At 39.1% G+C, this 13,609-nt stretch overlaps 1 protein-coding gene across 2 annotated transcripts in view; it reads left to right on the top strand.

Moving 5' to 3' along the window:
* LOC136875622 (uncharacterized) overlaps positions 1 to 13,208 on the top strand; it is a 73,381-nt gene extending 60,173 nt beyond the window's left edge. For both annotated transcript variants that reach the window (XM_068228138.1, XM_068228136.1), the window contains exon 7: positions 12,880 to 13,208. In XM_068228138.1, the coding sequence (XP_068084239.1) occupies positions 12,880 to 12,983 (104 nt within the window). In that variant the 3' untranslated portion in view covers positions 12,984 to 13,208. The remainder of the gene's footprint in view (positions 1 to 12,879) is intronic.
* The last annotated feature ends 401 nt before the right edge of the window (positions 13,209 to 13,609 follow it).

Raw genomic sequence — 13,609 nt, forward strand, 5'->3', positions numbered from 1 at the left:
ATAAATCATTTTACTCACGCTGAGTTAAATGGTAGTTTAGGGGAAGGCCTAAAATTGAATTCTCAACTATTTATGTTATTAGTGGTCGTATTTTAAAGAAAATGGGTATGCAAAGTTGCGGAATAAGTTGCTACAATCTAGGCTATCAATAATTGTATTCACGCTGAGAAAAATTGTAGTTTAGGGGAAGGCCTAAAATTTAATTCTCAAATATTGTTGTTATTAGTAGTCCTATCTTGATGAAAATCGGTATGCAAAGTCAGGAAATAAGTCGCTATAGTCTAGGCTGTAAATGATTTTATTCACGCTGAGTGAAATGGTAGTTTAGGGGAATGCCTAAAATGTAATTCTCAAATATTTATTATTAAGAGGTGTAATCGATGAATGCTACATAACTAGGGTTTTATAGTATTAAATTTCCTATTATTCATGTCTTATACATTGTTACTGCACTGGCTATGATCACAAAGATATTCATAATTTTGGATTTTTGTTACTAAGTCCATATCAGCGCCGAGTAACCAGAAATGGGTAAACAGTATTTAATGAAAATCAGTATGTAAAGTCGGAGAATAAGAAACTACAGTTTATGGTATAAAATATTTTACAAATCACAGAGTCGAAAGAAAACTAAATGTGAAGGCCTACAATATATAAAGCTCATAACATTGATCAACAATAACATTACATTGACCATTGTCGTGATGTGCTTTGTGTCATCTGTTGCCCTTCATCTCCGGTAGATAGGATTACTGCGGCGTACAGAGTATTTTTTATCTGATTTACGTCGCACCGACGTAGATAGGTTTTATGGCGACGATGGGATAGGAAAGGGCTAGGAGTGCCTTAGGCCTTAATTCAGGTACAGGCCCAGCATTTGACTGGTGTGAAAGTGTGAAACCACGGAATACCATCATCAGCGCTGCCGACAATGGGGTTCGAATCCACTATCTCTCGGATGCAAGCTCACAGCTGCGCACCGCTAACCACACGGTCAACTCGCCCAGTCGTACAGAGTGTAACAGCCTGCCTGAATATTGATGGGAAGTAGCTGGGGAGTTAGATAACTTTCTTCTTTAGCATGACATTCCCCTGGTTTATAAATTTTCTGATACTACTGGTACGTAACACGCTGGATCATCATAGCATTCGGGCTATTCAATCCCTACTCTGAGGCACTGATTGGAATGAACAGTGTGCATATTTAGCGGAATAATGTCAGATGAGTGTTCATGGCAATCTGCGGTCTGGTCATCCCAGCTCTGGAACTTTGGACTATTAGATTGGCACCGCAATCTAACCGCAGCACTGTTCGTTAAAAGTGATAAAACGTGCGGCTTTCCATTTGATCGAGTATTTTATATGATAGCATTGCTTTTAATCCCTACATTCATACTTACGTTTTTGTAATGACCTATGTTGATTTCAGGTTAAGAAAACCACAAAGTCAGTCTTTCTGAGAATCCCGTAGCGAAGCACGGGTACATCAGCTAGTATGAAGATAAAGTTGGAAATCATGAGGATAGATTGGAGCATATAAATTATCAAGGGAAATGTTCGATAAATTTCCAAGTTTGTTGAAACTATTTAAGAAAAACTAGGTGAACAATTATAAATAAATGTACATATGAGGTAAACAATTAATAGGAAATCTGCCAACTGGGCAACTGCCCTAAATGCAGATCATTGATGACTGATTGATTAGAAACATTATCAATCTAAACTGTTGAGCAGAATTTCATGAAATTTTGCACAAATGTTTGCAGGGGGAACTGTCACTTCTATAACTGTTTTATATGGAAATATAGAACTGAATGTATATTACTTGGGAAATTATTTGTAAAAAATTGTGTAATGGTTTAAAATGAGATGGTATTTGTTATTTTGTCACTCCGTTATGCCAATACTATAAAACCAATTGAGCTGAAATTTGGTGTAGATGTATCTTGGATGTTCAGTCAAAACATAGGCTTATTCTGATTTTGCAATAAGTAATCGTTCAAAATTGGCAACCATTAATATATAGATACAGTATTTACTGGACTTGTGCATATTTCATCTGCTATAAACCAAAATAATGAGCAAACGATTAGCCCTATCATGAAATAAAGCCTGGCTTGTGTACTTAAAATTTAGGTTTCTGTAAAGAAAAAAAAAAACCATGGCACTACAGCCCTTGAAGGGCCTTGGCCTACCAAGCAACCGCTGCTCAGCCTGAAGGCCTGCAGATTACGAGGTATCGTGTGGTCGGCACGATGAATCCTCTCGGCCGTTATTCTTGGCTTTCTAGACCGGGGCCGCTATCTCACTGTCAGATAGCTCCTTAATTCTAATCACATAGGCTGAGTGGACCTCGAACCAGCCCTCAGGTCCAGGTAAAAATCCCTGACCTGGCCGGGAATCGAACCCGGGGCCTCCAGGTAAGAGGTAGCCACACTACCCCTACACCATGGGGCCAGCTCTACAAAAATATATGCATGTAATTTCTTTGTAACTCCAACCATTCTCTAGGATATAGTTTTACATGTTAAAGCACTTGTTCAAGAGGTGACAGTCATTAACATTACACTGGCTGACTGACTGTTGTTAGGTGAAGTGGCTCTGTTCTTTTGCACAGCCAATCATCTCTAATAGATAATAGTACTGCTGCTATTGTACAAAAAAACTAACCCATCAAAAATGAGTAGAGCTCAGTAATAATAATAATAATAATAATAATAATAATAATAATAATAATAATAATAATAATAATAATAATAATAATAATGTTATTGGCTTTACGTCCCACTAACTACTTTTTTTATGGTTTTTGGAGATGCTGAGGTGCCAGGATTTAGTCCCATAGGAGTTCTTTTACGCGGCAGTAAATCCACGAACACAAAACTGACATATTTCAGCACCTTCGAATACTGCTGGACTGGGCCAAGATCGAACCTGTCAAGATGGGATCAGAAGGCCAGCACCTCAACCATCTGAGCCACTCAGCCCAGTGCCAATTTATCATGGCACCAACCTGCATGTGGTGTGAGTTAGAATAGCGTGGAAGAACAAGAGTGGGTTACTCCAGAGTATTGATGGAGAATGTGCAACAGCAAAATTAGCATTCTTCAGTGAAGTGTTACCAGCTGGATAACTTGTTAAAGGCAGAACTGACACTGCTCACTGTGATGGACAAGTCCATTTAGCACACTGAAGCTAAACTCATGCACAAGTGTCACAACTTCCTGGCTGAGCTCTACAACAGCTAGTCCATAATAAAATTACATAATATACATAGACATAATATACAAATTTAGCTCCTAGAATCCACCTTTAAAGAAAACTGTAAACATACTTGACAATATAAATGACTGCATTGACCTCAGTCTGCAGCTGTATACAGGGTATAATGAAAAAAGTAGGCAAAACTTCAGGTAGGGATTCCTCATCTGTAGAGAAGACAAGAAGAGAACGGAAAAACAAACCAAAAAAACATGAAGGCCCTTGGAGAGGTGGAAGGTAGAGGCTTCCACTATCCGTAACCTCGGCACTTGATGGGGTAGAGTGGTTAGCTCTATGCCCGGCCGCCTTAAGAAGTGAAGGCAAGAAGGTTATAACAACACAGGTCCGGAAATGCTTGGTTGCTGCATTATTAAAATTTGCATATATGATCAGTTTGCATTCCAGAACCTTTGTTTGCTGGAAAGAAATAAGAGACCTGTTATAGTGTGTGGAGTGTAGCCTCATGGTGAACGTGACAACATAATGGCACAGCGATGCCATCTGGACCCCGTTTTAAAGGGTAGAATACTACTCAGCTGCCTGGAAGCAGGCCAGACACAGACTGAAGTCACCCTATCCTTGAATGTGCCACAAAGTGTCATTTCCAGGCTTTGGAGACAATTTCGAGACACAGGAGATGTTATAACAAGTGATTATTTTCATTTTGACCGTATTGAAAATCAATTATTAAATGTTGAACATTAATTTATTGAAACCACCTATTCAATACTGGTTAAGTCTTTATGACTATAACAATGTCATTACATTAACTTTGAGTATGGTACATGTTTCGCCTAGCATAGCAGGCATCATCAGCCATTCATTCTATCTCCAAGTCAGAGCTTTGAGTGGGTGCTATTTTAGGATTAATCATAGTCAATATTATTTATATAATATTACAAAGGAGTGGTTAAGCCGTCCATGTTTTAAAGTTCTAAAGTGACATTCTAATCATGTTCACATTTAATGGAATATATTGACTGTTAACTTTCATAATGTCGGTAATGAGAACGGCTTGCTGCAAGTGGAATTAAATCATGTGTACATTTTTACAACTTATTGGAGATTAACATATGCTAGAACTATTCTTAAACATTATGTTTTACAACAATTTACATAATATATACACAAACTTATGGTACATTTTGGAACTGAACTGGTTGAACTTGTCTTGAAGTTTCAATGGAATTTCTTATTCATATCCTGTCAAATGGAGAAAATGCTGATGCTGGGATGGCATTATAGTCTATTGAAGTCATAGCATTTAAATGTACCTTTTTATATTTGTAGGACATTGAAACATGTTCACCTTATATGTTTTTTTTTTGTTTTTGTTTGTTTTTTTTAGGTCTAAATATTCTATAGATCAGTATCACTCCTTAGAAGAATGAGCATCAATATTTAGGTGTCTTAAAGTGGAAAGGCAAGAATGCTGTTAGAGAGTTTGATCAAGATTTGTTAGATAACGGATTAATACATGACCATATAAACTTGTTGTATGTTATTTCGTTGTGGAGCTTTTTGAGGTTATTCAGTGTCAGGTTGAAGAGCAGTTCACTGGATTCAAGATGTATTGTGTGGCTGGTGGGTGTGTTGAAGTCTGTGGAATAAAACAATAAAAGTGTATGAGATGTTAACAGGATGATAACAGGAGATGTTAGTCGTAGGCCAGTACCAGGTTGATCAAGGTTAACCACTCCACAGCAGGACCGATATCTGGCCTTAACCACCCGATGAAATTGGAGTGCGCCTGCAAGACAATTGTCGGCGGAGCTTGCAGCTGTCTCAGGGGTTGCCGTTTCCCGGCAAACTGTGTACCAGAGGCTCAGAACTGCAGGGCTGTTTGCTCAACGTCCAGCGGTGTGCGTCCCGCTCACTCCAGCCACAGAGACGGGCCTGTTTACTGTGGAGAAGTCAACATCGAAACTGGACCATGAATGAATGGAGGCATGTGCTCTTCACAGATGAATCCCACTTCAGTTTGCAGAACAGTTCCCATTGCACATTAATCTGGAGAGAACCAGGTAGCCGATACAACCACAGGAATATCATGGAAAGGGATCAGTATGGTGGTGGTGGCGTCATGGTGTGGAACGGCATCATGTTGAATGGCCGTACGGATCTGCACATCTTCATGGGTGGTCCAAGGAACACTGTTAACGTTCAGATATACAGGGATGAGGTACTGAGACCATAGGTTCGACTCTTCAGAGGTGCGGTTGGTCCAGACTTCCTCTTAATGGACAGTAATACCCAACTGCACTGTGTTGCTCTGGTGGATGAATTTCTGGCTGGGGAAGACATTAATCGCATGGACTGGCCAGCGAGGTCTGCAGATCTGAATCCTATAAAACATGCCTGGGATGCATTGGGGAGGCGAATTACATCCCATCAGCCTCCATCAAGGACTCTCCAAGACCTTCGCATTGCCCTTTCGGAGGAATGGGATCGACTGCCACAAGAGCTCTTGGACCATCTGATAGAGAGCATGCCACATCGCTGCGCAGCATGTATGGCCATTGGGGGTTACCATACACCCTGTTAACAGCATATTTTGTTGTGGAAGACATTGCCAAGTTTTGTTAGTTGTTGTCAAAGGTGTACCTTAACTATCAGAACCTTTCTGACACTGTTTTTTTGTACAAGTTGTATGACATATGGTGTGTGATTCAGCAATCCGTCTGACATTCGTATCAGGCAGTATGGCCTCATTTAGTGATTATGCTTAACTTTTGGACACTAGTGTACTTTGATAACAAAAACCCATCTATACATGTGTACCTGACAATTCATACCAATGAGTTTCTATATTAAGCATACAATAATGTAGGCGCAACTGGACATTCTGAGCTAACCTATAATTATCCGTGAGTAGGAGAGAAGGAAACTAGTTTTGATGGAGAAATCAAAACCATATTCTTGACACTTAACCTAAGGAACACCTTCTGCCCTTCAACTCAAACTATCTCATCAAATGGCCAACATCAACAGTAGAAAGAGGAAGAGAAGCCATTGAAATTATGCAAAATGTTTTAAAACATGATTAGATGTATAAAATATGAAGTATGTGATTCAGTTTATTTGTTTAACTTTAAATGGTTACACAAAATTAAGATTCTATAATGCACCAATAGGATGCTATATAATATAGCAAGAATAAAAACTTGAGGAACCAAAGATTACACTACCCAGCATGATTTTTGTGGCAAAGCATCTGATATGTGATTTTAACTAAATAAGGTCTCCTGATTTCAGAATTATCATTGGTTCTATTGTATCACATCTAGTTTTCATGTTATTTGCCATTTACTGTCTGAAAATGTGGCATTGCGGCACAGTGCTGCTTTGTGATAACAGCGAATCGGCTGTTGTTAGAGTGGCCGTGGTTTGCTTTGTTAATGTTGAGTACGTTTGTCAGTCCAAACCTCCTCTACCGACTATGTCCCCTCCATTGAATTAGTCAGATAACAGAGTCTATTCTTAGCTCATGGTAGCGGCAATGCGGTGAAGCCAGTCAGTTGTGTCATGAGTGTGGCAGAAGTCTGACCTTTTTATACTAATGTTGTGTTGCGAAAATGGCAAAAGTGTCAGGAATTAGAAGAAGATGTGTGAATAAGCCAAACTCATTCTGTTACATGTGTGGGTGTTATATTATGGACAGAGTAGGCCAATAACTGCATCAGTGAAACGTTTATATTATCCATATTTCAAGGCAAAATTAGGAGACATGGACAAGTCGTGGGCTCCCCATGTAATCTTAAAACGTGCCTTGAAAACCTACGACAGTGGAGCAATGGGAAACGTAAGGCCCTTTCATTTGGGATAGAAATGGTTTGGCGCGAGCCCCAGGACCATACCAGGGACTGTTACTTTTGCCTGTGTAAAGTAGCAGGATTCAATAAGAGAAACAAGGATAGTATTGTGTACCCGAATTTAAAGTCGGCAATGAGACCTGTTCCTCATGGACTGGAAATTCCAATACCTTCTCCTCCTACCAGTTTACCTGACTCTGACGGTTCCTCAGATTCTGATAACGAGCAAGTTGATATGGATTTTTCACCTGCCGCAGATGCAGTAGGTCCACAATTGTTTGAACAGTCGGAGCTGAGTGATCTGATACGAGACCTTGGTCTCACGAAGGAAAAGAGTGAACTGCTAAGGTCACGATTGAAAGAAAAAGCCTTCTTGCGCCTGGAACTACCTTTTCTTGGTATATACATAGAGATAAGGAGTTCAGGAAGTATTTCAAGAAGGAAGATGATCTGACCTACTGCTGTGGCATTCGAGGATTGATAGAACAGCTAGGGAGAGATTACAATCCTGAAGAATGGAGATTGTTTGTGGATTCCTCTAAGAGGAGCTTAAAGGCTGTACTATTTTGTAACAGAAACATTCTAGCTTCAATTCCTGTGGCACATTCCGTTTCACTAAAAGAAAATTATATCACAATGCAAACTGTTTTAGATAAAATCAAATATCATGAGCACCAGTGAGATGTGTGTAGTGACTTGAAGGTGTGTGGTATTCTATTAGGACAACAAGCAGGCTACACTAAATTCCCTTGATATTTATGTGAATGGGACAGCAGAGCTAGGGACAAGCACTGGTCTACACCTTCCTGGCCCAAGAGACAAGTTTTGACACCTGGTGTGAAAAATGTTACAAATGCTGCCTTAGTTGACCCACAAAAAATTTTTGCCACCGCTACACATCAAACTGGGAATCATGAAGCAGTTTGTTAAGGCCTTGGACAAAAGTAGCCCCTGTTTCAAGTACATTGCAAGCAAATTTCCACATTTATCTGATGCAAAAGTCAAGGAAGGCCACAAATTAGAAAGCTTCTGAAAGACAGAAATTTTGAACAGACAATGAATGCCGTGGAACTTGCTGCATGGAATTCAATAAGAGATGTCACAACGAAGTTCCTAGTAAATGTAAAGGATGAACAATACGAAAGAATAGTGAAAACGATGTTGGATGATATGAAAGAGTTGGGGTGTAATACGAGTCTGAAACCGCACTTCCTTCATTCTCATCTCGATCACTTTCTGGAAAATCTTGTGGCTGTTAGTGAAGAGATGGGAAAGAGGTTCCACCAGGACATCAAGGAGGCAGAAAGAAGATACCAGGGGAGGTGGGATGAACCAATGATGGCAGACTACTGCTGGTGTTTGAAAAGAGGAGACAAACTTGATGCAGTCAGATGCTGGGCAGCCAAGCGTTCATTCCAAGGGGACATCTAGGACTGTTAAAGTTTATTTTATTCACATTTATGAATTCATAAAGATACTGAATAAAAGTGACATTGTTTGCTTGTAAATCACGTTTAATTGTCAACATAAATTGCTTTCATTGTTTGTGTGTGTTTGTGTAAATCAGAATTATATTACAATAAATGCTAAATATTTCATTGTAATTTTATACTCAATAATTATTCATTGTATCTAATCATTGAAGACAGTATTCAACTATTCCAAAATATATATATAATAATACCAAAAATTATAAATATTTCCAAAATTATTAACATTTTTCAGTACTTTTTACATGCAATATTCAGGTCTATCTCTTATTTTGATACACCGGTACCTATTGCAAGAAAATGTGACGTGATATGTAAAAACGGACAACGGATTCAATTCAACGACCCAAAATTAGTTATGATCACCTATCACACTTCTTGCTGCAAAAAAAAAAGTTTGAAAATGCTGGGTTGTGTTATTTTAGGGTGTGCATATTAATATTAAATGAGTAGGCCTACATGTGAATCCACTGTAGAACATATAATCAGGGCTGTAACCAGAATTGTATCAAAACCTTCTAGAGCGCCAAGTGGGAAGAGAGATGTGTGACCATCTATCACATATCCTAATGATCAGGAAGAAGAAGAAGAAGAAGAAGAAAGAAAGAAAGAAAGAAAGAAAGAAAGAAAGAAAGAAAGAAAGAAAGAAAGAAAGAAAGAAAGAAAGAAAGAAAGGAGAATCACTAAATTTTAAGTCCAAAGTATCTAATTGTATAGGTGGATTCAAGACTCAATTAACACAGACTCCTTTCCACCCAGACACATTCCCATAGCAAAACTAACATTATGAAGTGTCTTTTCTACACTTTGATATGAAAAACTCGTGTACTAGGTTATCAAATTTAACGTCATGCTCAATGCTCATTAAACTTAATAGGTTTTATAATGACTGTGCCATGGTGTTTCTTAACTTATTTTTAGTCATTTCATTTAAGGAAATGAACATTCATTGCAGGCACTAGTAACCATCATGAGAAGATTAAGTTAATTCATTATTGTGGCATTCCATCTATGGAAGCTGTTCAAGATTTTTTTAAAGTTTCTGTTATTTTGCATTAATATTTTGCAGTGTAAAAATAGAAATTTAGGAGTGCCAGTATGCTTTCCAAGATTCAGTCATCAATATATTGGCTCTGGTGCACAAAACTTTTGCACATAAGCATTATCAACAATGCATTGGTTGTAAACTAGTGACTGTCAATGTACAATGTTTACCTTACGAAGAGAATGTCCCAGTAAGTGTCAAATTATAGAAACGGGCTGAGAGTTGATGACTATCACAGATAAATGAATGATAATGAATGATTTGTAATATCTGAAGCCATTTCCTTTCAGTTTCGACTCAGTTATTTTATAACTGTTAGGCTCTTCAGTCTGCAGAAACTTTACATTTTACATTACATTTTAAACATTTTTATTCACGGTCAGTATCATACACTAGTGTCCAAAAATTAAGCATAATCACTAAACAAGGCCATACCACCTGATAGGAATGTCAGACAGATTGCTGGACAAACGGAAGCTGAATCACACACCATTTGTCACACAAATTGTCCAAAACAACAGTGTCAGAAAGGTTCTGATAGCTAAGGTACACATATGACATCAACTAAAAAACTTGGCAATGTCTTCCACAACAAAATATGCTGTTAATAGGGTGTATGGTTACCCCTAATGGCCACACATGCTTCGCAGCGACGTGGCATGCTCTCTATCAGATGGTCCACGAGCTCTTGTGGCAGTCGATCCCATTCCTCCAAAAGGGCAATGCGAAGGTCTTGGAGGGTCCTTTATGGAGGCTGACAGGATGCAATTTGCCTCCCCAATGCATCCTAGGCATGTTCTACAGGATTCAGATCCGCAGACCTTGCTGGCCAGTCCATGCGATGAATGTCTTCCCCAGCCAGAAATTCATCCACCAGAGCAGCGCGGTGCAGTCAGGTATTATCGTCCATTAAGAGGAAGTCTGGACCAACCGCACCTCTGAAGAGTCAAACATGTGGTCTCAGTACCTCATCCCTGTATATCCGAGCGTTAACAGTGTTCCTCAGACCACCCATGAAGATGTGCAGGTCCGTACGGCCATTCAACATGATGCCGCCCACACTGTGACGCCACCACCACCATACTGGTCCCGTTCCACGATGTTCCTGTGGTTATATTGGCTATCCAGTTCTCTCCAGATTAATGTGCGATGGGAATAGTTCTGCAAACTGAAGCGGGATTCATCTGTGAAAAGCACATGCCTCCATTCATTCATGGTCCAGTTTCGATGTTGACAGCTCCACAGTAAACGGGCCCGTCTCTGTGCTGGAGTGAGCGGGACGCACACCGCTGGACGTCAGGCAAACAGCCCTGCTGTTCTGAGCCTCCAGTACACGGTTTGCCGGGAAACGGCAACCTCTGAGACGGCTGCAAGCTCCGCCGACAATTGTCTCGCAGGTGCACTCTGATTTCGTCGGGCGATTAAGTCCAGATATCGGTCCTGCTGTGAGATGGTTAACCTTGATCGACCTGGTACTGGCCTACGACTAACATCTGCTGTGTCTCGAATCGTCTCCAAAGCCTGGAAATGACACTTTGTGGCACATTCAAGGATACGGCGACTTCGGTCTGTGTCTGGCCTGCTTCCAAGCGGCCGAGTATTCTACCCTGCAAAACGGGGTCCAAATGGCGTCTTTGTGCCATTATGTTGTCACGTTCACCACGAGGCTACACTCCACACACTATAACAGGGCAAACACAACTGAGGGAATATGGGGCGCAGGCACTGGCTGTGTTTACCTTGCGGTTACGCTGCTAGTCGAAGCAGGGGACACTCCTTTCCTATACAGAGCAAACACGTAAGGCTGGTAGGTGCATATGTCATGTGATTTGTGGTCTATTTCCTGTTGCCCTGCTTACTCGTAACGTATGCTTAAACTAGTGTACATATACATACAGAGGTAGTAAAACATACAGTGTGAATCCCACATAAGGTAAATTTGTGTGTGGGCTCAAAAATACAATAGTTAGAATATGTACATCATGGCATCTAGTGAATAGCATTTACTCCATTAGCATTTTGGTGATATTTTTGTACTGATTTTATGAACGGTTTTCCTGCATTTAATGCAATAATCAGGGAGCTGGAAATGAGAGGCATGGGTTAAGGAGAAGGTTGGTTTCTTAGTAGAGAGGAATAGCGTGCTAGTTGATTTAAATATTATAATGGAAATATATAACCTGATTTACTTTGTAATAATTGTTAATGAGCCATGTGAATAGCCTTTTCTTCAGGGTATTCTGGTTGCCACTGAACATGTCTGCAGGTAATGCATTGTATATCCATGGCCCTAGACAACTTAGATTTCTTTGTCCGAGTGAAGTGTTTTGGCATGGAATATTTATTCCAGTTCTGTCTTGCAGCCTAGTGCAAATTTGTGACTTGTGTTCTTTGCAGAAGAGCTTTAAATTTTTATGCATGTATAGGGTCACGGATTGCACAAATAGCTGCCGTATGTTAAGTACCATGCTTTGCTGGAACAGTTCATATCAGCGGCTTTTTGTACATGACTTTCCTAATTTTGAGTAATAAATTTAAAAACTACCTGCAAGAAAACATATGGTAGCACGTTTTTGCATTGACAATTAACCAATCACAAGTGATATTAAGTCTGAGTGATTAATGTTGTTTGCTTCAAAATATTCCTCTGTGAATACATGAATTATTAAAATACTTTTGGCAGAGCATGAAGAATATCAATCAATTAATGATGATGAGAATACAGTAAAAGAAAGGGGAAAAACTCGAGCCATGTATGTACTGGATTCAAATGAAATTTTGTTAGTGTAAGGGTGCAGTCAAAAGAAACTATTGCAATATATTTACCTCAAGCCACGTTTCACCCATCAGCACTGCAGAATTATATCGCCCTTAATAGCACATCGAAATGTCTCATGCCTGGATTCATGCATCATAATAGGGCATGAAATTAAGTAGATGACATATGTTATCTTGCTTCAGTTGTAAATTATGTCCAAATAAGAACCACACCAGCATGGAGAAAGCCAGTACTTCCTATCACCCCACAACTTGGAAGTGTAACTTACTTTTTGATTCGCTCCCCTCTCTCTCTCTCTCTCTCTCTCTCTCTCTCTCTCTCTCTATCTGTGTGTGTGTGTGTGTGTGTGTGAGATATATATATATATATATATATTGTTACTGCAATATTTTCCATTTCCTTTTCATTTTTTCTTTCACTCCATTATCTTTAAACATAGAATTAAGTTATATCAGAATTGATAACTGACTTTTCTTTTGAATCTGTTCACAGGTGATGTATCTGTCAATGTAGGGAAGGAAGTTCCAGATGAAGTTTGTCATCCATTAGGAGTGGAAGTGTATCGTGCCATTAATCCTTCTGCTTCACTACCCTGATCATAAAATAATGCTTCTAGATCAGTTTAATGTAAATAAATATTGTGTAAAAAGAACTATGCTGTACAAATTTTTAATACTACAAATTTAATACTATAGATACTTTTCTGACTTGCTGTATTCAACAGTTCATGTAAATTAATAAGCAAGAAGATTATATTTATTGAATTATTACAAATCTCTATATATTATATGAAAATACAGTATGTTCATAATACTCCAAAACATGTTATGAATATCCTTATTGCATCCGGGAGATAGTTGGTTCGAACCCCACTGTCGGCAGCCCTGAAAATGGTTTTCCGTGGTTTCCCATTTTCACACCAGGAAAATGCTGGGGCTGTACCGTAATTAATGCCACAGCCACTTCCTTCCCATTCCTAGGCCTTTCCTATCCCATCGCCGCCATAAGACCTATCTGTGTCGGTGCAACGTAAAACAAATTCTGAAAAAAAAAAAAAAAAAAAAAAAAAAAAAGTCTTTAAGAAGCATTACAGGTATACAGAATGTGGAACAACATTCCTTTTCTGTATAAGATTGCCTTTTGCTGTTATATCAAACTAGATATTTTGTTTTAGACTTGCTGTTACCCGTGGCTTTGCTTGCGTGGATTTCATAATTTGATA

Source organism: Anabrus simplex, chromosome 1 (genome assembly GCF_040414725.1).
Source record: "Anabrus simplex isolate iqAnaSimp1 chromosome 1, ASM4041472v1, whole genome shotgun sequence".
Classification (NCBI taxonomy): Eukaryota; Metazoa; Arthropoda; class Insecta; order Orthoptera; family Tettigoniidae; genus Anabrus; species Anabrus simplex.